The sequence below is a fragment of the Labrus mixtus genome, chromosome 11 (genome assembly GCF_963584025.1).
Source record: "Labrus mixtus chromosome 11, fLabMix1.1, whole genome shotgun sequence".
Classification (NCBI taxonomy): Eukaryota; Metazoa; Chordata; class Actinopteri; order Labriformes; family Labridae; genus Labrus; species Labrus mixtus.
Window position 1 is genome coordinate 12,949,097 of NC_083622.1, and position 26,858 is coordinate 12,975,954.

At 39.8% G+C, this 26,858-nt stretch overlaps 1 protein-coding gene across 3 annotated transcripts in view; it reads left to right on the forward strand.

Annotated features, from left to right (window-relative positions):
- myom3 (myomesin 3) overlaps positions 1-26,858 on the forward strand; it is a 53,523-nt gene that overhangs the window by 7,956 nt on the left and 18,709 nt on the right. For all 3 annotated transcript variants that reach the window (XR_009674869.1, XM_061050120.1, XM_061050119.1), the window contains exons 3-15: positions 70-174; positions 7,017-7,170; positions 8,602-8,759; positions 10,188-10,280; positions 11,410-11,498; positions 14,573-14,617; positions 16,520-16,657; positions 16,737-16,898; positions 19,168-19,309; positions 20,861-21,060; positions 22,720-22,773; positions 23,828-23,955; positions 26,322-26,505. Coding sequence is in view for 2 of the 3 variants with exons in the window: in XM_061050120.1 (XP_060906103.1) it covers positions 70-174; positions 7,017-7,170; positions 8,602-8,759; positions 10,188-10,280; positions 11,410-11,498; positions 14,573-14,617; positions 16,520-16,657; positions 16,737-16,898; positions 19,168-19,309; positions 20,861-21,060; positions 22,720-22,773; positions 23,828-23,955; positions 26,322-26,505 (1,652 nt within the window). In the remaining variant the exon portion in view is untranslated. The remainder of the gene's footprint in view (positions 1-69; positions 175-7,016; positions 7,171-8,601; positions 8,760-10,187; positions 10,281-11,409; positions 11,499-14,572; positions 14,618-16,519; positions 16,658-16,736; positions 16,899-19,167; positions 19,310-20,860; positions 21,061-22,719; positions 22,774-23,827; positions 23,956-26,321; positions 26,506-26,858) is intronic.

The following is a 26,858-nucleotide window of genomic DNA, read 5'->3' on the forward strand; positions in this document are numbered from 1 at the left end:
GTGTCATCTGATGATGTGCAAGATTTCCTGTCTTAATCTGGCTTTCTTTTATTTTTCTGAATGTTACAGTGATGAGGAAGCCTCCTACTCTGATTTCTATCCCATCATCCCCGCTGACCTCATGTCTGTCAAGGAGATCTTGGACATGGACAACTTCCCCCGCCACAGGACATGGTGAGATTTAAGAGCATTTAAAATACATTTCACATGTTTTTGTTGGTCTAGGGAGGGATGAGGATTTCTGATGATAATAACTGAAGACGACTGATGACGATAATGATGACATTTGTCAGAAGGGAATGTTTAATATCACTTCACAGGACCATCATCTATTTTGTGGGTTAAAATGATCTATTATAAGAGGTGTGTCGGTTTGTAATCACGTTGATGCATAGCTCATAAACATAAAAACTAGGTACGTGCAGGACTAGCCAACTGAACAGTTAAACAAGTCCCCACGTTATTCAACACCAGAATTACTAGACGGTTAAACAAATATATATATATTTTTAAATATTTTTATAATATCCCGTCAAATTTTGTGCTCCAAACTAATGCAACAACCTGCCACTAGTCCTGGCTGTAGCCATAGAGTAACTTTGGTCAATGGGCCTTCTCCTCTGGCTCTGCTGCCTGCATGTAAACAAGCACAGTGAAATGAGTATAGCATCCCATAGAAGCTGCACTTCCGGCAGTATTTTGATCAAGAAAGTGGAGATAAAGTGGTATATAGGCAGTGTCATGTTACCTGGCATATAGACCAGATCAATGCATACACCACATTCAGCACAGGCATGTGAATGTTAAAATACAAGGTGAACTGGCATTGCTAGCATTGCTAACATTAGCCCCACTCAGCATTTAAAATCTGACATTGTTTTCCCGCAGACAGTTTTAAGTAAAGTGTACTAATTTTTTAATCTTCTGAGTGTTTTCTTACGTAGCAAGTGGGTTGGTAAAGATTTGTATTTCCATTTAACCAACTATGATTAACTACTTGGGTAGGAACATCCCTAATAAAAAAATCCATAAAAGCCCTGCTGCTCATTGATTTGCCCAGAGTAGCCTCATACACCATGAGATGTAAAAGGAATAGATACCATAGAATGTAGGAGTGACAAAAATCATGAAGACCCTTGTTCAAAAATATCAAGAATATCACTTTGTTTTGTGTGTATGTGTTTTATTGACCCACCTTTTGAAACATGGGGGCGCTGAAGACTTCCAGTTTAGTGATTTAACGCTGGTGGGAGGGAAGGGGCCTTGTCCTGTCAGAGCAGACAAATATTGCAAATTACAGCCTGGCCGAATGTTCATTTCATATTGGTTGAAAAACCAATTGAATATGACAAGAGAAATTACTTAGTACTGGACATTCCCAGGACAAGTGCAATAGTGAATGAAGTTTACCACTTTGAATTATTTATCTGATGGAAGTTCAACTGGGAGAATGATGCCATATCCATTCAGACACAGCTTTTTTAATGAAGCTTTTATCGATGTTTTGTTATTTAGTCCTGCGTGCGAGATGCATTTTTATTCACTAAAAACAGATTTACTGAAAAACTACTTTTAGGATGAAGAGGTTCTGCAACTCAGTTTTCTTTGTTTGGAAGACTTTTTTGTTTTTACATGAATACACAGACAAAAGTAATAATAAAGCCCATCAAGCATGCTCAGACAATTCTCACTTCTAGCCCTGCATGCTTGTTTGAGCCTCAGAAATATTTTGTGTTCTTTTTGCCTTTTTTTTTTGGCTAAACTTTTGTTTAGGTAGGCCTTGTGAAACAATCCTTTAAGAGAAGATGTATCACTCTGTTTGAGTTGTTGCAACTATGAAAACAAAACACTGGCTCTGTACAATTGACAATATTCTTCCCACAATTAATATTTTTGAATGGCACAGTTGTTGTTGTAGTTGTAGTAGTAAAAAAAGGAAATTTTTCAGTTACATAACCTGCAGTTTATTTTATTGTAAAAAACATTTTGTTTTCGAGTTCTCACAACAAGTCGGTTACACTTTAGGGAAATATTCTAATTGTCTCCATTTGCAACTCTTACCTTCTCACATTATCTTCATTTCTCATTTTTATTTAAGAGTCTTTTGTGGGTTCAAGCTGAGCCAAAGTCTAAGAGCCAAGCTACGTACATTTTTCTCCAGAGGACTTCCTTCCTGGATGATCTGTACTTGTCATAAATTCTCCCTCTCCATCAGTAGTCACCACCGCATCCTCCCTCTCCACTTTATTTGACAAAGTGGAGTGGCTCAAGTTTCAATGGTGCTTTACCCTGTGAGCAGAAGAGCTTTTATGCTAACAGAGAGTCTCAATAATCAACAGAAATTAGAACTACTTATGATCTGTCTGTAAAAGACCAGCTGTGGGCTTGTCTTATTATTTGCTGTCTCGCAGATGTCATGAGATCAATAAGCCATAAATAACAGTTCAACCAAGAAGTCAAACTGTGAAACCTTTTATTTCATAAATGGGAAAGAAGAAGGACTTGCACATCGTATTGGAAGAAAAGAGTCCATCAACAAGAATGCTTGATGGTCAGGAAATTAATTCACAAATCTATTCTCATAGGCAATTATTATGAAGTCATTCGACAAGACAAACATGTTGCACGTTCTTGTCCTGGTCTAAAGAAAGCAAAATTTTAATTTTTTTAACTTTCTCTGGTCCTAAATTACTATTACTAATTACTATAAAATCCTTTGTTTTAGGATGTTGGTCTAACAAGAAATCTTATTTAAATAAATCACCTTGAGCTGTATTTAGAAGTCACATTGAAAAAAAAAAATTCCAAAATATTTCAGACAAATTTTTTCATTTAGAGATTCATCACAAATGAAATAGTTGTCGGACGAGCCCTGGAATAAAGCTGTAAAAACAACCCCTTACTTAAGGTAGGAGTCTCACAAAGATTGAATAATCAGGGCCCCATAAGTAAATAACAAGTGATGTAACAGGTCAACTGAAAAGTGTACCCAACGCACATATGTAGCTTGTGGCTGGACTTACTCTCCTGCCAGTACAGAATGCATTTAACATATTAGTGAATAGGAATCTGAGAGGATTGCGTTGATGACAACTCTCTCTGAGCTACTACTTTTTAAGGGTCTTCAAACCATGTTGCCAGGATAGGATTGCAGCTCAGCAGTCATGGGGAGGATGTCATACTGTCTATCTAAAAATAAGTCCCAGAATAGGGAGCTTTAGGTCACTGAGAACTGGAAGCAAGGGGATTGTGGTCTCTTATGACATGATTTGCTGTACAAAAATCCCATTTCTACCACTGGGACAATTCGCCCTGTCTGGGTCACGTAGTATCTTTGTTAGGACTCAATGGCACTTTAGAGAATGGAGGTTTAGAGGCAGAATCTTTCCAGTTCCCCAATACATCATATAATTAAAAAGGGTGGTTTCACATGAGGGACCATGACCTGGATCCAAGTACACTTGACCCTAAAGTCCAGTTCATTTGATAATTTTGAACACAAACGTACTGTACCTTGGGTACAGTGCCTGAGTCTGCTTGAAGACGTGGTCTCAGGCACAATTCATGTGTACTTGAGTAGGATCCAAGGGAGATGTGAACTCAACAAAGCTAACAAGGAAGTGGACCTCTTCAACCTCTTCAAGCGGACTCGGGCACGGTACCCGACATATGACGTAACTCTTAATGGCTCCTGTAGCTTCAAAAACAGTTGTATCAGCGCAGCACAGGTACTGAACGGTACATGTGGAAGTATTAAGAGGGTGGTTGTTGGCGTCTCAGAAATAACAAAAACATCCAAAGATTGCAGGATGGATTCCCGCAAGTGGTTGCCATTGTTGCTTCTTCTTCTGTCTGCTTTTTGGCTGATTTGCAAACCACCTATTTGCATACTTCCACCTGCTGTATCGGACTGTGTACATGGGCAAGTGTAGTTGGGCACAGACCTCTGTTACTAATGTGAACGCAGGCCAGCCGGGGAGGAGGGAGGGGTGAGCAAGCCCTGAGTCTATTGAGTCAAAAAGAATTTGACATGTAGAGTGATACAAGTCTAAGAACATCTATAAAATGCTCTTTAGGCCATAAGAAGAAGCTTTGGATGGCAACATAAAGAGATGCATGGCCAGAGGTCACAAGGAGAATTGAAGGAGAGGACTAGTAATACTGGAAGATGGTTTTCAAAGACAGAGAGTGAAAAAAAAGGGAAGTCATTGAGGGTGCAATCACCCCCTCTTGAAAGACAAAACACATCTGACAGTAATGAGCCTCAGCTGCAGAGATGTGGCGTGCCAACTCGGCATCTAATTAGGTGCCCTCTCCCATGCCACCACCATCACCCTCCATCTCATCAACGAGTGTCTGTCCTATCCCCTGAAGTGCTTAGCTTAATTCGGTCTTGTCTCACCTTCAGTCTGACTCACCTGTTAAAGCCCTCTAACTCCTGAATTAGACAGGTAGGTTCCCTCTGAAGCGAGATTTCTCCATCAAACCTCAATTCTTCACATGTATTAGCCTCTCCTCAGAAGAGCAGGGATGGATATTTTTGGATTGAGGCTGGATATCAAGTAATGCTGGGGATGATTGACTCCTCCCAGGATAAGAGAGGAAGGACGGAAGGATGAACTTCAAAGCTCTCGAGGATTGGCACACTATTTCTGGAAGGCCTGAGTGTTGCAAGATGAGGGAGCATGACATTTGTTTTGATTTGTGTGGAAATGAAGGCGCTAGATCTTTAATACGATGGCTCCACATTAAAATCTGATTCACATAATGGTTTCTGTGCCATCATCTACTTGTGACAAGGGGTAATATATAGTTCTTTCAGTTGACTCATACATGCCGGGTTTCTCTTGGCAGGAAGGGTTCACTGTTCTTTGCACAATAATTAAGCTATTAACCGTCTCATACCCACTGACTTGATGAGTTCCAGTACTTTATTCCCTCAAGGCTTTAAATCTCTGAGCCCACAGAGAATAAAAACCCTGATGGGCACACACTTTACGAAGCAAGCCTGTGGCAGAAAAGTCAAGAGTGTGACTGGTGTGGGTACCTACTTGTCTGCATATACATCTATGCATGCACGTATTTATATTTGCATACTTATTCATGCTGTTTGTGCATTTCACTGAATTATGGCAAGCATTTGAAGGGCCATTCATGCTCTAGTGGCCATCAAAGCTCGGAGAAGTGTTTGTGAATATTTAAGATTATGTCTCTCCGTTTGTTGTGGCAGTGTGTGTATGTGTGTGAAGTAAGGTTGAAATAATTAAGCCCTGGGGACTGTCAGTCAAAAGATGGTTTGGGATACACACCCCTTTGGCGATGAGAGGAAGGAGTATTAAACTACAGCATTTAAAAGGCAGGAGAAATCTATAATAGTATGTGGTGGAGTGTGTGTACCTCCATAAATATGGATGAACTGCATACACAAGATAAATTGAGATGCAGTGGACATCTAGATATATTCTGAGCTTCAGCCTGACATTCAGTTGTGTATAAAGTCTGGGGTGGGCCATAACCCTATTTTGAAAATCTTGATGAAAACAGCACACCGTAACAGATTCCATTCACCAACAACCTGATATCTAGTTTCAGGTTGTCGATGACCCTGATGGAGACCACGAGCCAAAACACGTCGGTGAAACAAAGTTGATCTTTGAACTACAAGTGTTGCTGAAGCCTTTTGACTTCTTCAAGCCTTTTATATAGTTTCGAGAGTCCTGACTCTCAAAACTGGACATCACACGACATTTTGTCATTGGATTATGCAACTTTTGAGTTCGTTGTTGGACTACTTTGAACTGAAAAGCCTAGCTAGCTAAGAGTCTCAGTCCCCACTTGCGACAGCTTCTCTACTTACTATGCCACCTTGATGCACTGACAGAGACGAATAAACTCTGCTTTGCCTGAGTACATACACTATCCGAGTGCATGACGTCTCAATGACAGCCAACTTGATAAAAAGGGAAGTCAATGATGTCACTTTGACACAGCAACTGTCCACATCTGAAGGATTCCTGGAGAAACACTTATCATCATCCTGTGTTATTTTTAGAGTACTGGCTCTGCATCTCTACACAGTAACATGAATCAGCAGTGGCAGTGAGGTTTCATATCCCACTGATAAAACACTCGCTTCTCACAACCTTTGAACATGTGCTGCAAAGGCGCTTGTGTGAAATGACACGTAGGCATAAATGGAGCACGAAACCACCGACATCATCACTGAGGTTTTTCAACAACAAACTGCCAACAATCACAAGAATAGCTTTTGTCCTCAAATGGACTTGGAACGTAAATGTAAAAATGTATTTGCAAAAAATAAACTCTGTAAAATAGCTTTTTTGTTCTTCTCAAAGGTCGATCAGTCTTAACAAACCAAGCATCTGCCTGAATTGCTTTTCACCTCCGCTGATTGAGGTCTCAATTGTTTTGACAACTTACCAATAGATCTTATATATATGAGAGAAAGATATTATGAAGCAATATGACCTCTAAATTTAACTCTTGGATCTTTTAAGGCTAAAGGCATTTTTCTTTGTATTATTATATAACTACTTATTATCATTATATAACACTGCACTGTAACTTTTATGCTTGTATTTTAAAATGGTCTTTTTGCCTTTTAGCTTCTGTTTTTGCAGTTTTAATTTGATCTTGAGCTTGATTTTTAATGGTTTGTTTTAAAATATCCTCTTTTAATGCGTTGCTCCTGCCCGTTGATGATGCTACAGATGTGTAGAGGAGCACTTTTAATTGCCATGTTGCTCATATGTTCTCGTTAAATGACCTTGCCTTGATTAAATGTACAGACGAACTACTTCCCTTGGTTTAATTACTATTCATTCATAAGTGGTAATCTGAATGTAAGTCAGCATGTCAGCATCACTGATCTATTTTATCTGCATCTACCATCATGTAAACATCACCCTTGCTACCTAAAACTAGAATGTGCAATCACACAAATCACAGAAGATTATATAGCACTGAATTAAAATCTTTGTGCTGTGCTCCCCCAGGGATATCTTGAAGGAAACTCTTGCTGCTGATGAAGAGTATCACAGAGAAAAGTGGACCCTGTTTGGGAACGAGGCTGAGAAGTTTGAACTGGGCGTGATCAGGAGCCAGCGCGTGCTACGTAAACGTGTGGACACCAAGACACTTCGCAGGCAGGTAAAAATCACCGTTTAGTCTCAAGTGTTAGTGACTGCATTGTTTTCTGCTTTGTAAACACAAAAGTACTTATAGTCTCTGACTTCTTCATCATGTGTTCACTGAATCAAATTCATTTATGTTAAAAGGGACAATGTAGCATAGTTCCAATACAGAGCATTACACTGATGTGCTACACAGAGAGTTTGTAACTAGTGCTTATTTTCAACTCATGTCCTAAGTTGGACCAGTAAAGAATAATAACATGAACGGCATTTAGAAACATCAGGACACAAAAAGTACAAATGTTAAGATACAATAAAACACACATATCATAATCCAACAGTACATGAATTGCATATGCAATGCACCCGTAATATAAAATATCTATTAGCTTTGGTAATGTCTGCGGCCCTGTCTGCTTTCACATCCAAAGGCTATGGTATAAATAATATGGTTGTACACCTGTTTGCTCCTCTGGGTGATGCCATCAAATACTCATTTGCATATTCAACATATTTCCAACGACATACTGCACTGTAATCCCAAATTTTCCCCACACAATGGGTTTGAAGAAGCATGCAGGCGGCTAGTCATCTTGCTGCCGTATATTACTCTTCCTATTGGTGGGTTTTTTGTGTCTGCTTTCTCTTCTTCTCTTGTTAATTAATGGTGGTTAGCAAACAGTTACAAGCATTACCGCCACCTGGATTGGGGTGTAGATACTGACATGTGTGATTGCCGTTTTTCTTTACTCTGACATATTTGTCATATGAGGGCATGCACTGAACCATGACGTCCCGACAGTCTCATGAATACAGTTACGACCCTGTGAGCTTCAGTTTGATTATTGTGTCTTGTTTCCATGTTTGGGCGGGTTGGTACTTTGTGGATAAATACGATCCTGTTGGTCAATAAATCTACATAAATAAACTACATGCAGTAGACTTTTCCCCCCTAAAAAACAAAAGTGTTTTGTACATGTGATGAAGAATTCAAAGCTTCAAGGACTGCTATAATCTATTTAAAAAAGTGTATTTTGACATTTGCCTTGTTTGTTCATGTGCATAGGGAGCAGAATGAAACGTGTCTGCAATTTATTTGATATTAAAGGGAAAGTTAAAAACTACAGCACCATGAAAAACAAAGTGTCATTGACCTAGTTCAATAACTTTGATATCGCAGACAAAGATAACAAAGTTTTTAATGGTTGTTAGCTGAACACAGGGGTTTACTGCAATGTCACCCAGGGTGTTTTTGTTACATCTCTTATCTTGTTTTTTTTCTCTTTTCTGTTTAAATTAGATCTGAAGGACTTGGATGCCTCTTTTAAAAATTAAGTTTGCTTAAGAGATACAGATTTTGTTCATCACATTTATTTAGCTGTTATCAGCAGTATACTTTATTTATCATTAACAAAGCTCTCCTTCTCTGGAAACTCCTGTGCTTCAGGCAGAAATGAAGGCATCTGCCCACATGAAGTATATGGAGCGTCTGAGCCAGAAGGCCCCAGACTTTCCTATCCCTCTGAGGGCTCACACCGTCTGGGAGGGCATGACGGTCAAGCTCTCTTGTACCGTCCAGGGCTGTCCGCCTCCAGAGGTCAAATGGTAAGAGCTTCTTTGTCTGCTGCAATCTAGTCTCTGGGCTTCAAGAAAGTCTGAAAGATTCTTTGGGACAACCCTGCTAACTCTGTATACGTTCTACTGAATTATATTTCTCAAGAGCAAACTGGTGTTACTTTTATTTAGTTTCTAACTTGGTTGGCGATGGAAATAGAAATGATGTCTTGCCCAACTTTAAAAAAAGAACGACTACAGAAGTTACACATAAATGATGTTCACTCATGGACAATCAGTGGTTTCATCTACCAGTTCATCAAAGAAAGTGTACTCTACAACAAAAGTGACAAATGATCATTAAAGGCAATGATTACATTTTAATTCTTAGGTTTGGTCTTTCTTATGTCACGGCAAATTAGATACAGAAAGTAAAAATAAAAGAACGATAGGAAGACGGATGCGTCTCGGTTTTCTGACCTTCTGTGTCAACAAGACAAAGAAATCTATCAAAGGAAATAAGAAGTGCATCAGTTATGAAAACTAGTTGCAGCCTTTCTCTTTATCATTAATTCATGACTCGTCATTAATAGAGTGAGACACTGTTTAATTTATAATGTGATCCTTAGAAGAATATAGTGTGAGAGGTAAGGTGGAAGGTTAGGTTATACATCTGTTAATGCAATTTATTTCAAAGATAGTCTCACAGCACATGATTTGCTTGTGAAAAAACAAGAATCGTGACCCCACAGCTCTGAGCCTGGAGTTGAAAATATCACTGTATTAATATGAAATTACTGGTGTTAATTCAGGCAATGTGCCAAGCTGTCGACCCTGATGCTTGAGCTGCTCAGAGACTAGCTGATGAACAGACTGAATGCTCAGTATTCATGAACTGAAGTTGAGAACCACATAACCTGAGGCTCTTGGGTTTTATCATCCCGTATGGGACCTATCGAGCCCAATAAGCTGCCCTCAACAGTGCCCGGTAAAAAACAGAATGAGAGATCAAAGCTCCCCTCTGGCTGTTATACATTCAGCCTATCAACCAACATTTGATTGGTGAAAGGCGTGGGTAAGAAGTCAGTGGGGCCGGGTCCATTGTGCAGCTCGTTATTCACTTTGCCCTGATATTCAGAAAAAAATGAATCGCAAATTTATCACATTCTATGTCCAGAAAGGAGCAGGGAGAAGACTATCTTACTGTGCCAGCAGCTTACTCAAAACCAAAGTGACCAATAGATGCAACACATTTTACAGTAACATTAAAAGAAAAAACAATGAAAATTCAGAGTCTTTGACTAAACTTCCACATTATTAAAAAAGATTACTAACTGCCAATTGTCATTAATATACAAAAGAAAGGCCCCCAAAACCAAGCCATGTGGGACTCCACATTCATTGTTCTTAAACTGAAAATAAAAACAAATCTATCTCTATCTATATCAAATCAAATCTATTTCTTAATTCCGATGTCAGGTATAAGGACGGTCTGCCTCTAAGGATGTCTGACCAAGCATGGAATTACAGTCTTCAACAGAAATTTGGTCTGAACATACTGGAGATTAGAAGGTAAGTCACCAGCTCAAATGCTTAATAAAGGCTGAAAACCTCTGGTGGAAAATGTGTGAACATAATAAGATGTCCTATGTGATGATAGCATAATCTTGCCATTGATTTATTGGAAAGAAATTAAATAAATAAAAGATTCCATGGACTCTAACCAGATATTTAAGTGTCCGCTATAATTGCTGTTGTCTTGTTTATTCAAGTATCTTGTATCTTGTCCACCCTATTCTCAATGAATATTAGAGTTTTTGAAAAAGAGTCATCCTTATTTCCCAGGCATGTGATTTTGAAATCTACACACACCCAAATGATCATTCCTCACCCAGGTGACAAGCTAAAAGCTACAAGTCAAGAGTCAACACTGTGTTTATGTTTGAATGTTTTCACAGGCACTATTGGCTTTTGTAATGTCAAGCAATAATACATTTTCCAGGGTAAAGATTCTCAATGAGTGATACATTTCACTGTTACAATAAAGCAGGAGATACCTGGCCATGCAGAGGACTAAGATAGAATTGCATATCAGCATTTCATCAAATAATATGTGGCCACTGGTTGAGTTTTTCTTCTTAATGTAATCATGTGATGAATCATATTTTTGTTGTGGTAAAATATGTCTAATATGTTGACTCTAAATAATGTTAAGGTCGCCTGATTAAGGCAGGTAGACTAGCAATTGTATGACGTTTTTAATCCAATGTGAATGCCGCTGTCAGCCTGTCACAGTCAGCAGCAGATGCTGAGATGCCACCGCAGTTATGCCGGCCAACGCAAGATAACTGAGAAACTTATGGATGAAGTCAGGAATCAGTGGTGTTATGAGATCAAAAGTGGCTGTCAAACTGAGATTAATGCTAGAGCTGTTTCGTAAGTCTGCTCCATTAGCCTAAATTCAAAAAGTGAAGCCTGTCAATTAAGCTGAGTGGTCTGCAGTTGAGGCACCACATCTCTTCCTTCATCATTTTGCATAAGGGATTAACTTAATAGCCACTCTAACCAAGTAAAGCATGCTAAACACAAAAAATGTGCAATAAGAGCATATATTTGTAACACACTAGAGTTTCATTTTAATTCCAGCATATTCTTCACCCACTCCATTTTTTTCACAGAAACATTCACTCTCTATCCTCAGATGCTCTCCTGAGGATGCTGGCGAGTATAAAGTGGTAGCCAAGAGTCCCCTGGGTGAAGCTATGACCTTTGGAACTCTTGTGGTCAATTGTGAGTACTTTCCTTTTTTCATAACAGCTGCTGGAAACCACATTGGATAATACAGAGATGGGGTACACTACAATGAGTGAAAGGTTTTGCAGCTTTTGAAGAGTTTTACAAGAGTATTGCTCAGTTGCAGGCTTTCCACAAGCGCCAGCTGTGGGCCAAACAGCCGATTAATCACTCAATTACAGCCGGCTACTTTTATCAATTGTTGATTCGTTTGACTCACAAGTTGCTCCCCGCTTTCCCTGTTCATTTAAGATAGCCTGTCATTTACATATATTCAGCACCCCAGTCAGCTCCCATTTGGATTACCTGCGCCTCATGTTTGAATTAACCCTGTAATGTTGTGGAATTGTGTTGTCAAACTAAAAATGCTACCAGCCCACCCTCATTTGACAAAGATGTGTAATTATCTTTTAAGAAAACTGTAAAGAATTGGGTTATCAAACTCATCATCAACTAAATATAATCAAAAAAATATTCAATACGTTTTAGTGTATGATAGAATAGTGTCATTGAAATGTGCCAGAATCCACCAAATTGGGCTTTTAAGGCCAACATTTATCGCCTACAGTAACTGCTAAGAGATTGGCGGAAAGCCATGTGAAAGCTGGAGAGCCTATATCAATTTAAAACTGGAAATGTCCTGAATTTAGGAATTAAAGTAAAGCCCAGTTTTATAGGTCACTATATGTCATAGTTGAACTCTTTCACACATTCATCACAACACTGCTGTTTATATTGACATATTTACATGAGCTCTGGGGAAAGTCATTGGCATGTCAGTAAGAGGAACACATATGTCAACAAAAACAAGACCAACACAGTTTACAGACAGAATAGGGAGAACAAACCAGCAAAACAATGAAAAGCACTTACAAAACACAACTCCAAGCACAAAGAACACGTCACATCCGACAACCTGTGTCATCCACTAAACACCATTCAAAGCTACAAACTAAGTTGACAAATATCTAAAGACAGATTGATGCGTGCGATGCTAGTTTAAAAACAATTTAAAAAAAGAAAAGCTTACTCACTGTCAGTCAATGCTGAAGTGAACTCTCTCAGGATATTTCGTCAATACTCTTGCAGGTATGTTTGTTATTTGAGGCCATCCATCTGAAAAACAGGCATCGTGTTTCTTGAATGCATACTCCAATCACTTACTCCTTGTACTATAACTTGTAGGATTCTAACAAGGGCAGCATAAAAACCAGTGTTGCCAGGTCCGCTTGTTATAAGCGACTTTGGGCTTGTTTTTCTGTAAAGTCGCTTGCAAATATCGTCAGTCGCGGGTTGCGGGTTTTTTGGGCTTGTTTTCTAAAGTGCAGTTGCTTGTTTGGGCTTGCTTTGCTCCCTGTATGAACCCCTACTGATTCTCTCCCAACTCTCCACAATAAAGCGAAAAACGATCTCGATAGTTTGTCCTTTTCCAGGATCCGTCCACAATCACTGTTTTCAAATCAAAATGAGACAATATATATAGATATAGATATATACTGCTATCAAGTGGCCTCTCTTTTACACTATGTGGTATGTTAGGTCACCTGTTGGGCTTCATTCAATTTTTATGAGGAGCCAGGTCGCTTGTTTTGGGCTTGTTTGCATACAGCTGGCAACACTGATAAAAACCCTGCATCCTACCTGTCAAAGTGTTACTCTGATGGTTTAACTATTGTCGGTTCCCTGGGGTCTGTCCCATATTCCTTAACATCGTGCATACATGATACTTGCGTAGACGTCGAGTCACGAGAAAACTAAGTAGCCTAGTTAAAGAAAATATCAAAATAGTATTCTTTGGATAACAGCCAGCTTACGTTACTTTAATCAGCCGCTTGAATAATTATCTCGCACAGGTAGGCCTAGGTGTTTATCGTTAAGCCCCGCCCCTACCGTGAGCTCAACGCAACAGGCGTCTTTTGTCATGTTAGAAACGTACTGTTTTCTAAGTTTCAGTTACATAAAACAGGACCAAGAAGCGGGTAAGTTTGGTTACAGTTATCACAATGTTATGGTGCCCTCATATAGTTAAGTTATTCTCACTTCATACGCAGGTCCCCTCTGCATGTCTGTTATTCAAGTGTTGAGAACAATTAGTGTTAAGGTCATAAATTACTAGTTTTGCTGTTCTACTATTCATTTTAATGTTGAAGTTTCATTTTCTTATAAGCTTACCACCTTAGGTGTTTCCCAAAGTGGGGGTTTCTCTAGACGCCTTACAAAAAAAGCTAATTTAGAATTGTATATTTGATCCATTATTGCTAAAAACAAATGTAGGCATACGCATGTGAAATAAATTTCATAATGAAATGAAATGTAACCCCTGCCTTATACCAAATATTTTTCTTATTTTTTTGTCATGAGATAGTATCACAATCTGTAATCTTGCTTCAACATTTACAAGTTACAACATTTCCTAACACTTAAGGCTTCTTAGAAATAAATTCCACTGTCCTGTTTCTAAAATAAAAAGGCATTTAGAGACAAAAAAAGTCTTTTTTATTTATAATAGTATATAAACATTTCTATAGAGTTTTTAAAATCATGTCACAGTTAGGCATTAAAATTAGTTTGTCATTTTTTCTCTGTCTTTTGCAATTTCATAGGAAACCATTAATGCCCTTGGGGGCTGGCTCTGTCTAGAATAGGGAAATATCTCATGTAAGCATCTTGGCCTTGGAGCTCCCGTGACATAAACACACTGTTTTTCTTGACTTTTGCACCATTTTAGTGACCCATCTTTTCTTGACAGCAGGGCCAGGCTGTACAGTTACCAAACATTGTAGATAAATTAGATGGTCAGGGATTTAATGAGTCTCTTCAAGGCTTCTCTGGGCCATCTTTATTTCATGTCCTTTCTCTAGTTGTTAAAAAAAGAGGTGAAAGGGAATATTAGATGTGACTTTCATGAATGTGGTCTGGCCAGCTTTTATTTGTCTGTTGTTTCTCTCTTTCTTGTGCCCCTTCAATTTCACAATATCTCCCTGTGTTTCTGTCTCCATCCCTGACCCGCCGTGCCTCTCTTCAATCGGTCCTGCTCTGCTGCTCTGCTGCCCTGCCGCTCTGCGATTCAGCATATCATGGAGCCGTGGCTGGTTCAGAGCACTCACAGACCCGCGGTGAGCTTCACGCCTGTGCCTAATGAAAAGTGTCCCCTTTCATTTTCTCTGCCCTCCTTTGAAGTTTCTTCCCTCCACCGGTAAACGAGGGAGGCAAGAAAGACGCTTTGAAGGCAGTGACACAACACTCTGCTCTGCCGTGAATGCTGCACCTCATAAAGACAGATATGGATGGATTGGAAGGGAGCCGCATGTTGACAGCGTTTGTTTGTCATAGGAGTTTATGTTTCTGTGTGGGTGTCCATGTCCATGGATGTACGGGTGTTAAGTAAGACTATTTGTGGGATAGTTGCTGCAGGGATGTAAACACTTGCTTACAATTGAGCAGAAACGACACAGTCATGTATATTTAATTTCAGGGACAGCCAGGGATTTAATCCTTTTTGCTCCGAGTTGTGGAACATCTCATAATGGCTCTGGTATACTCTTTGGCCCAGATCATCCTCCACAATGTGTTCTGTCAAAAACATGAACACAGCAACATTTTCTGTTTGTTCAAATGACTAAGATAACCTGTTTTATTTTACCAAAAAATGCCTCTTCTTTGAAAATGAATTATGACTTTGGCCTATCAGAAGCAAAGGCATAGCTTGACAAAGCTTAAGGCTTCAGAAGTAGGTTATCAATGTAATCTTTGACAAAAGAGGACGCTGTACTCACCCACTTTTTTTGCTTAGATGTGGGGAAGCAGAGACTTCCCAAGCCAAGAAAACCCAAGCCATTTTCTAAAGGTCACTTTATAACCTAGATGTAGAACTTGTATTTGTTGGACCTCAGAGTCTTTCTTAATCTTAGATCTAATCTATATCTTTTTTGTAACATGAGCCAGCCAATAAACACAAGATATCAAAAGCCATCATCACTAAGGGGAGCAAATACAAAAGTGAGAATTAGAATGAAGGGGAAATGATCTAAGCGTTGGACTTTGGATAAAGCTTCACCCATATCCTGCTAAGTAGGACTAGATCATTATTCAGATTAAATCCTGGGAATGTGATTTGACGAGCCCTCGTGACATGCTTATATCTCACTTCCAGATTGCATTGCTTCAGTTCTTTGACAAGTGACAAATGGCAGTACAGTAGCTGAAGGAATAACTTGTCAGGAGTTGTTCACTTAACAAAAAAAACGTGTCACATTTTCAGCTTTTTTCAGCTTTCCTGCTGTCATCTATTGTTTCCTTGAAGGCTATCCTCTCCTGTCTGTCCTTTGTATCTCAGATGAGGCAGGGGATCTTTGTCTATTGTGACAGTAGAAGTCTGCAAAAGTTAGTAAAATTTGCATTGATGAGGACAGAGTTGCTTTGTTCAATTTCACTATAAAGAGATGCTGAGGAAAGAAGAGCTTGTTACTTCTAGATTGCAGAGAATTGAGTTCACATCTGACAACAATCTGAGTTTTTCTGACCAGGTTTTTATGGCAGAGTTTGGACGGTGATGGAAATAGTTTTCATGTTTAATCACCAGAAATCAGCATGCTTTGTCCTGCCAGCCATTTACCTCCTGTACAACCTCTACTTCCTGGTTGCTTTCTTTTTACCTGTCATGCATTTTGTCATTAATATCTGTCCAAACGATGTCTGTGCTATTTTAAAGTGCAACACCCACCCAAATTATAACCATCACGACTATTTTGTTCGCTTCAGTAAGATTTTGTTTGGTGTAGACTTACTTCTTTGATATTCATTTTATTGTTGCCCTGCACCAGTGAGGAGAGGGATTTCATTCTGCTGAAAACTCTTCTTTTAATGTTTCATTTTCAACCTTGTTTTGACTCTGTCACCAATTTCCTGATTTCCTCCAAAGTTTCCTCAATTTAATGTTTGTTTGTTTTTCTTCCACTCTTCAACATCTTCCGGCTTCAACTTTTATCTTTTCTTTCCATCCTCTGCCTGTCCTCCAGCTTTGCAGCTTGAGCAAGAAGCCCACTTTGGCAACACTTTCCCCCCGACCTGGGTGAAGGAGGGTGACAGCCTCACCCTGCAGTGTAACTTCACCTCCACTCTGCCCTCCCAGCAGGTTGTCAGCTGGTTCAGAGATGGTAAGAGCTGTTGAAGATGAATTGTGTGAGCCAGCTGTGTTCGTGCTTTAGGTGATGGTTCATGTCTGTCATTCTCCAGGCGTCCAGCTGCATCAGTCTGACTCTGTGGTCATTAAGACAGTCGATGACAAGACCTGGATGACCTTAAGGGCTGCATACAAGGAGCATGAGGGTGTTTACAGTGCCCGACTGAGGACCAGTGATGGAATCAAGGAACACAGTGCTTTTGTCTATGTCAGAGGTGAGCACCAGCTTTAGAGGATTCTTTGTTTTATACTCATCGTGCAGCAGTTTTTAAATTATGCTATAATATTAAATTATTATAATTCCTAGACTGTATGAAACATGGACATCAGTGATGTCACCCATTGGTTTTCTGAAGACGCGTTTTGAAGTTGACTGGCAGTCGCCATATTGGAAATGCTGACGACCCCCTAACTCTAAGTCAATCTAGTAACAGAAGTAAGTGGAGCTGAAGCGGGTCTCAAGCATCCTGGCAAACCGCTACAATGCGCCTGCCTGTCAGTCAGTCAGTCACATCTCCTATTGTGCTCAACTCTCATCTGACAAAAATAGATGACTGGGGGATCTGCAGGTGTGGAGGCTTATTGTTGATGTAGCATATTGGAACGATCATAACACCAGCAGATAAATGGTAAAACAGCAGCAAGCAAATCTTTAGTTTTAAATTTGAGACATCGCACTTCAGTGGACATATCAGTGGATGTCTCTCTCTCTCCCCCTTTCTCTTTCTCTCTCTCTCTCTCTCTCCCTCTCTCTCTCTCTCTCCCCCTTTCTCTCTCTCCCTCTCTCCCCCTTTCTCCCCCTTTCTCTCTCTCTCTCTCTCTCTCTCCTCTCTCTCTCTCTCTCTCTCTCTCTCTCTCTCTCTCTCTCTCTTTGTTTGTTGGATGGCGACTATATATAGAATTTATAAAATGGACAGCAAATATATACCGGCAGCTTGCCGAGTATCATTAAAGAGTGAGAAAGCTTGTGTGGAAAACATTGTCTTTCTGCCTTTAACGATTTGAAATAATCATTTGGATGAAAGGATCTTAACCAAAGACACGCTTACTACCTTTTTGATGGCTTTTGACCATCTTACAGTGTGTATTACTAGAGCGCTCAGTTGTCATAAAGACCAAAGTTTACCTCTCATGTGACAACGAAGCACCGTTCCTCATGTGCTTAGCAGTGTCTTTTACAGCAAACAAACCTGTATTTTTTAAATATCTCACAGATTCTTAGAAGTGACATCATCAGCCTCGCACGTTATAATAATGGTGTCTTTGTAGATGGAATCATCATATTTTTTCCCTAGCTGGATAAATAGTGTTTTGTCTGAAACACAATTAGTTTTTTTCCAGATTTTGGCTCTACTTTCATTTCCTGTCAGCAAACATACGGTGAAATTGCACCATCAATCAACCTGTTTCTTGCTGTAGAGCGCTTGTTAACTTTGTTCAGTGGAACTCTATATATTCTTCACAGACTGCTCTTTTTTCCCTCGTACATTGTTGGCAGTATGCAAATAAACCGGAGAACAGCTCCCACTTGCCTCCTCAAACATTTGAAATGTGTCTGGACAGCTCAGAGAGAAGGATTGGCTACATAAAGCTACCACAGTAACAGTAATATGTGCACTGAATCATTCATGAACTTTGAATGCTTTTATAACCACAATAAAATAAACACACACACATGACAATAATCACAAAATGAACCCACCTGCAACAGCTCCCATAAGGTCTCTTTCTCTTAATAAGATGCTCAGTCTTAACCAGAGCTGCAGGGACTAATTAGTGAAGCAGCTTCCCTGAGTGTTGGTTTTTCTCCCGTACTTACAGCAGTCATTTTCTTAGTATTCGCAGTATTTCTGCGTTACTAATAGGCAGTATACACAAATGAAAAAAAAAACAAATGACAGAGAAGGAGGTAAGGCGGGAATGGAAGCTGAGAATGCAAATGCTCGAACAGGAAAGAGATTTGCTTGATGTTAGCTTGAGTCTTTTGTTAGAAAGGTTTGGAAACATGTCACATCCGATCATTTCAATCCGCTTAGCATAATTTCATCATTTCTTTTCCTCACATTTCTGCATCTCATTACATCCACTGAATGTGATTGTGCTATGTGTATATATTCAGAGACATGTGTTAATCTGCTACTTTCTACGTGCTTTATCTCACATTTAAATTAATCAGGACGTCATGACATCACCAGAAAACCTTGAATACTCTTCCATGAAAGTTTGACTTTCTTCTTCTGCTCTCTGTTTCCTATCTCATCACTTACTTTCCTCTTAATTTCCAAGTTCTCGTCACTTTTCTCTATACAACTTCTTCCCCTTTGCCAACTATCAACTTCGGGCTCATATTCACCTCTGCTCTTATTTCTTCTATGATATTTTTTTTCCAGGCAGAACCTTTTTCTCTTTGGCGTCAGTCTCTCATTTTCTTTCTCAGCTTGGTTTTCCTCCTAAATCCGACTTTCTCACTGCTTTATGCTGCAGATGCATCGGCTGCAGTGCTGGGAGGCCCTGCGTCTCCTCTGGCTGTCCAGGTATCTGACGTCAACAAGGACTATGTGTTCCTTACCTGGCAGCCACCCAGCGCTGATGGATCCTCACCTGTGCAGGGATATTATGTAGAGAGGTGAGGATCACACTGAATCACCGCCCGCTTCTAAAAGTCCAAAGAAGTGACGATAAGAGTTTCAAACTTTAACAGCTGTTTTACACGATTGGTTTGCTTATTATAAAGAATGATTTCATCGATTGACTTTCAAACAAGAAGAATGGGTACAAGGTGGTGGGGGGAGGGGAATCAAATGCAGCTGTCCTGGCAGGTGAGGACAGTTGAATAATTTATTTAAAACAGGTGAAATTAAAAATGATTACTAGCATGGCTAGCATCCAGAAAGGCAGTTACAAGTTACAAACAGGTACAAGTAATAGAGAATGTAATTGAGAGTCAAGGGACAAAGTAAATGGGACAGGTCAGAGCATCTCAGGACATCTAGTGGATGGATTAAGAATGGCAAAGCAGACGCCTGTGAAAGGAGAAATGTGGCTGAAGGGAGAGACAGAACGGCAGATTGGAATAAACTGGGCTGCATTACATATTTCATTTATTTTCTAATTTCAGTGTCCAACACAATTAAACAAAACGTTAAATATTTTCTCATAATACTGAAACACTGTCCATGAGCAAACAGGAGCAGGAAGAAGAAAACTTGCTCCTTTAATATATAACTGGTTCAAATGTTAAAGAACTCTACTTTTTTTTTTTTTCTGCTTCTTTAGATTAGATTTTGTGCTTCACTAACAACAATAATTTAGAGGTTAATTAGTAGAATTAGTTTTGGCACTGCATGGCTAGAAATATTCAGACAAAGATAACATGATTTACATTGAGATTACGTTGATTCAATTACGTCAAAAGGTTTTCTAGATCGTTTCTTCATCAATGATCTGAAGGGATACTTTTCTGGAGGAAAAATAAAGATGGTGGTGTCTTCGACCAGCAGCGGTGTCGCACCCTTTTGACAGAGTGTACACAGTAATCATCAGCCCTCAATAGCTTGTTAACATCAGAGTAAAATACTCCCAGAGGAGAACAGTGACTGCACTTTTCTCAAACAGCATCATCTCATACATATGTGTATGCTTGTTCCCGCCTGTGTGCATGATCATTAGAGCATTAGTGTGTGTGGTTTTAGATAATATTGCAGAATGTATGCCTTTGTGTTCCTCCATATTTAATTCAGTGCAGAGGCCACAGCTCCAGATATTATTGGTTATTGGGTGAGCAAAGAAAAATGTAAGATACCTCCCAGTTCCCTAGCAACCTCCTTATAGTTAGAAAACTGCACATTTGTCCTGTCTTTGTTGTGTTTGCAAGTGGCAGTAGTTTGTTATTGATGTTGTATAATCTGAGCATGCCTTCTACTTGAGAAATCTGTTTGTATTGTGTTTGGAAGCCCATTATTTTCATTTCTGTGGTCACAATAATAGGTCTTGGTGGGGTATTTACTGACTAAGATGTGTTGTTGTGCAGGCTAAAATGGTTTGCAATTGTTTTTTTATAATGTTACACCCTGCAGAGTGCACACAAAATGTCTTTTCTTTATATATTCTCTCTCTCTCTCTCTCTCTCTCTCTCTCTCTCTCTCTCTCTCTCTCTCTCTCTCTCTCTCTCTCTAAGGTGTGAGGTCGGTATGGGTGAATGGATGCGCTGCAATAAGCACATTCAGAAAATGTGCTACTACCCAGTTTTTGGACTAAAAGAAGGAAGTCGGTACCAGTTCAGGGTTCGGGCTGTAAACCAGGCTGGAGCAGGACGCCCCTCCATGGCGACTGATCCTGTCCTCACCACAGACCCCTTGCAGCACACCAGGACAATGGGTAACACATAACATACTTTTACAGTCGTAATGTTACACCACTACTGAATGAAAACACATAGTGGTTTGAAAGCAAAAACGTAGTATCACTGGACTTAGTGAGCTGGAATATAATTAAAAAATCAAAGTTAAATCTGTGTGCTGACCATGACCCCTTCTTGAGAAATCTAGTAATTAGTAAAGTAACCATAGTAACACATCCATGTTACCAAATGTGTGTTGGGTTTTGCCCTGAAAGCAGTTGAAAAGCAAAGCATTTCTGAGCTTGTGTCCTAAGCTTTGTGTTTTAGCTGCTAGGTCCTCGTTACAGACGGAATGAAATTATGCGAGCGAAGCAACCAGTAAACACGCCCCTCTAATGTTTATGGTTCTAGACGTCTCTTTTCTGTCCTGTTCACATGACGTAATAAGAGTTTTCTTCAGTAACAAATGCTCATGAGCAATTATATTCTGTGTTCCATAGATTTCAAACATGTTATCAAATTATATTAAAACAGCAGAAGTGCAGTTTATCCTCAAAACCACACATGGGTCATGAGGCGCTTATTCAAAATCATAGTCATGGGAACTGTCAAATAAATAAGTTTAGCATTTATTTTTACAGCACATGTCGCATGTTGGATTTTGGGTAATGTAGGAGAGGATCTTTGAAGGAAGAGGAATGCTTGGATTAGAAGGATGATATATTGATTGTAAAAAAAAATACCAACAATGTTTTATGAATGCTGTTAAGTCCTGATTAGAGTTCTATTGTAACTTGACTTGTTCCAGATCTAGTTTCTATCAGTTTGATATAAATATATTTTCTGAACAGGACTAAATGAAGCAAGCTACATGTAGATTGTTTGCTAAGTTGACAGAACAGCTTTAGAGTGATTTGGCATACAAACTACAATCCCTGAATCTGCTCCAAAATCTTCCATCTCTGTTCAGTTGAGTTATTTGGTGTCTGTGGCACCATTTCATTCATTTCCCCATTAGCTTAGACAGAAATAAACTAAAGGAAAAATTGGAGTGAGTCAACAAAGAGCATCTTTAGCGTTTAGGAAACTCATTCCTATGTTGGTTCACCTCAGCGAACTCGGTTGCTGTTGGGTGTGCAAAGATATTAGCGCTGAAAACCGATGTAGGTGTGTGGATGTTTATCTCATTTTCTGGAGCCGGAAGGTTCTGCAGTTTGTTTCTGTAACAGCTTCTTAATGGCATCCTGGAGAGGAAGACTTAAGATTAACTTAAGATGTTTGGGTTTTGTTGAATACTTCTTTAAAGTGAGGGAATGAGAACGATCTAATGAGATCTTATGTGCAGTACCTCACTCAGTTTGTGGGACTGTGTATGAAAATGTGTGTGAAACTGTGTGTGAGACTGTGTGTGCGCGTGTGTGTGCGCGTGGAGGGAGGACAGATGGGCTGTGGTCAGAAGCTGTGGATCATTAAACACAGATGAAGGACGGACAGAAGGTTGACTTGCCTCCAGCCTGCTCTCCATCCTCCCATGTCCCTCTCTGTCACCTCTTTGTATCACCGGCTCTCTTACCCGTGGCTGCTCCTCTAACATTAACACTAATAGCGTTATCATGGGCTCTCATAGAACTTCATTATCCTGATATTCTCCTTCTTTATTCCCTCTACCTCTCTCTCTCATTCCCTCCTTTTCTCAGTGGTCACGGTAGACAGAGGGAGGAAGATCACCATTACAAAAGATGAACTTGAAGGTGAGAATGTGATATGTTTCTTTTACAGTGTATAATTTTGCTATAAAAAAGATGCCTTTTAAACATTTAAATGCCTGATCTTTTACTGGCTCTCAGGGTGCTGCCTTCTCCTCCGCAGGGAGCCTCGGGCCTGTAGCATAATGCATCTCCATATTATATTTATCAACGAGCTGCCGTTATTGTACAGCTGAGGCGATGAGCGTTTGTTCCATTTACAGAAGTGAGGAGAGTCCCTGGTTGGTTCCCTCTAAATGCACATGATGGCCTGAGGTGGAGTGAATGCCTGTGAAGAGGGCTGATAACCTTGGAAATGAAACTCACAGACAAAGAGAGATAAAGGGAGAAGAGTAGGAGGCAACCAGAAAACAAATGTAGCAAAGACAGGGCATTCACACACTCTTTCATACATCCTACTCTGTGGCGGAGATCTAGAGCGGAGAGTTTAATCGACATAGAGGAAGCCATGCATACATGAGTATTTGTGTGCAAACTCAAACGGCTGAAAATTACATTCAAGCAAGCTAAAATATACACCGGTATGTTAGAGTACAACAAAGCTACAACAGTGAAAAATGTCTCCTCACTACAGCCAGCACTAGAGGCACACACACTGCTCCTGCCAGATCAGCATCTCTGGTTTCTCTACACTCACTGTGGTCTGGAATTCCTCTCTGATCCACACGGCAGCTCTACAGGGGATACAAACAGGGAGACAGAAAGACTTTTGTCTAAATCTGAACACTTCTGACGTCCTTGAGTCACTTGGAGTATCATTGAAAGCGTGCCGATGTAAGCTATTTAAATATCTTTTCTGGAATGTTTATGTATGAGGCATAGAGGGGAAAGTGGGGCTCCAAGGTTAATCTTACCAATTGTGTGCTTGACTCCGATTCACCACACAGAAATGTCACATTTCCTGATGCAATTACTTTTAGAAAAAAGAGAATAAAAACGGCACTTTTTGGACTCCACATTCATTTTTATTGACCTTTTTTCAAACTTTTTTCTCTGTCGTCATCCTCCTCCTCCTCCTTCCCATCTCTTGTATCTGCAGGTCAGGTCAAAGCTCCTCTACCTCCCACAGATGTCCACGCCTGCGAGGTGAGCAACACTTACGTGGTGCTGAGCTGGACCGAGCCTGAACCCAGAGGCAGAGAACCGCTCACCTTCTACGTGGAGCGGGTCAGTTTTTTACTCCCACACACACACACACTTGGGTACACACACGTTTAAATTACAAGAACTCTCGGGTTCTTGGTTGGCAGTTGTCCCCTTGCTTCTCGCCTTCACCTCTTTCCTATTAAAGCTCCACACTTAAGGTTTAGCAAATCAGCTACAAATCACTTTTCTGCTGACTGTTTTCAGACAAGTACTGCAAGTTTTCAGATTGCTTTCTCACCTTCAAGACAGACTGTAGTTTAAGTCCACACACTTGAAACTGGCTACAAAGGCAATCCATCAGATTTATTCATTTTTTTCAGTGAAAGTTGTTTTGTTGCTAACCAGTATTAAAGTTTGGGACTATATGTAAGGGATAAAAAGCTGCTCCACTCTAGGGCTGGCTGCTAAACTTGAGCTGAATTGTCACAGAAAAAGTGATAAAAAGGTGATTAAGAGGTGCCTGCAAAATATCATAGCATTCTTCTTTGTTATAATTATCAACAACTAGTTTTTTATTTTAAACTTCACTGCACAAGTTGAAGGCTTCCCTTGTGAGATTGAGCCGCAATTTGTCTGTAAAGATTCATCTTTGGTCACTGAGGTGATGTGCTGCTGCAGGAAGGAGACTTGAAGCCTTGAAACAGTTTTTGTCATTTATCCAAAAACTTTCTTCAGTTACTCTTAAAACCCATGTTGCAGTTTTTGTTTTAGTTTGTACAATGTCATACCTGGTTTATGGATATGAACCTTCAGAAAACATAGAAAAATTTGCAGCCAAAACCTACATAATTTTACGGTAAACTACTGTATTTCTCATTTTTTTGTATGGTTCCGATTTTTTTCGATTTGTTTTTTAAATATTTGTAAACCCCATAGAATATTCATTAAGTGATTTAGCATCTGTCAAAAATGCTCATACTCACTGTTGAGTGGACTTTAAATATGAAATGCATCTAAAAGTAGGAAAAGTGTTTGCTGTTTGGTCCGGTGTTACCTTAAGGAAGTGATGAGAAGTACACTGTGATGCTTTTTGCTAATACAATACAATCAGATGCAAGTGTTAATACATTAAAACACAAACTGCCATTGTAGTTAGTAATACCTGCACACCTACTGAACACACAGATCAATGTTCTTGCATCATCACCTCCTCCACAGGCTTGTTGAGTTTGTTCAGTCCTTCGCTGGAACGTGAGCCAAATTAACAGCAGGCCCTGGATGACATGAACACACACACACACACACACACACACACACACACACACACACACACACACTTGTGGACTCATTAAAAACAAACAGACCTTGATGTTTCTTTTTAATGCCAAGTGCTTTGACACATGGCATTAAAAAGCAACATCAAGGGGTCTGATTGTCTGTCTTATAAACCTGAAAGAGGTTTCCTTCTATCTTAATCTTGATTTCAAACTATCTGGATCAGAAATGTCAAGGTCTATTTATTTTTTTTAAAGATAAGTCAAAAGTCAATTCTTATTTTAACTTGTTTATTTTTTTCCCTAAAGAAATGTTTTCCCTCAACACGAGGTTCAAAGTGAAATTGTCACCAGAATAACAAGGAGTGTTCTTCCAATACGGCAAAGTTTTCTTTTCAACTATAAAAGGGCCTTAGCTCTCCAATATGAACCCAGACAGCCAACAGCTTCTGGCTCCAATAATCTGAAAACCGCCACAGGAAACAGACTTTTATTGGACTTTAGTTACCAGGCTAATAAAACTGTCAAACCTGTCAGAGGCTTCTTAAATAACTAAAGTCGACTGCCTCACTTCCGCTCATTTAATGAAGGGAACTTTCAAATATTCCTATCGCCCTTGAGCAAGCACTTTACAATCACCCATCTCTTTCTTATGAACTTTTCTATTGCAAGGTTTCCCCCCCTCTAACAGCAATTCAGAGATGGAAATATGAAGACTGGAAAGAGTATTTTGCTATACAGCACCATTATTTTTGAGAAAAGTGAAGATAAGATCTCCAGATGAGTCACTGGTCGTCAAACTTTTACATGGCCACTCATTTTTTGGGTTTCATCTGAGAAAGTCTGCCTATTATTTATTTATTATTATGTCTGTAAATCTTTCTGCCTATCACTTCTGAACTGCCAATCTTTTCCTCCTTCATGCCCTTGTCCGTACATAAAGCGGCTTGCTTTAAGACTAGAGGATCGTAAGTTAACTACGGAGTATGTGTGCACATTTAAATGAAATATGGGACTTTTTAAAGAGTATTTGGCAGTCTCGGCAGCCCTTCACTCTTGTACAAATTGAATCCTCAAGCATATTTGAAGGACACTGAATAATGAGCACAGCCCTGAGATGAATTCAGCTTTTGAAATCATCTTTGCATTTTTCTTACGCTGTTCACGGATCAGTCCCTGGAAGGGAAGAGCAGCTGGGAGCTGGCCAGTCTGGACACAGTGGTAAACTCTCCAAGGTTCCCAGTGTTTGACCTGATCAAGGGCAAGCGATACTGCTTCAGAGTCCGCTCCATCAACAAGTACGGAGTCAGTGACCCCTCCGAGCCGACTCAACCCATCTCCTTGGGCAAGCCACAAGGTGAGGAACTGTACTATGTACTTTACTGATTTATGACTCTGCATGTTGTAAAGGTTAACTGGATTGTGTGCCTCCATTTACTACCACACTGTATCCACTACAGTTGTTTACACTGCTGTCATGCAAGACAACAGGTAATGTTTAACATATTTTATACAGATAGTAAAGGTACAGTCAGAAGCTTGTAAACACAACATTTCACTTGGTCCCCTCCTCCTGAGTTGATCGCCACCAGAAGCGCTCGCCCACTGCCTCTGACAGCAGTTGTGAGAACACCCACCCAGGCCAGCAACCACCTGCAGTATCACGTTTCTACGCACAAGCTGAAACTTCAAGTTATTTGCATTGGTTGA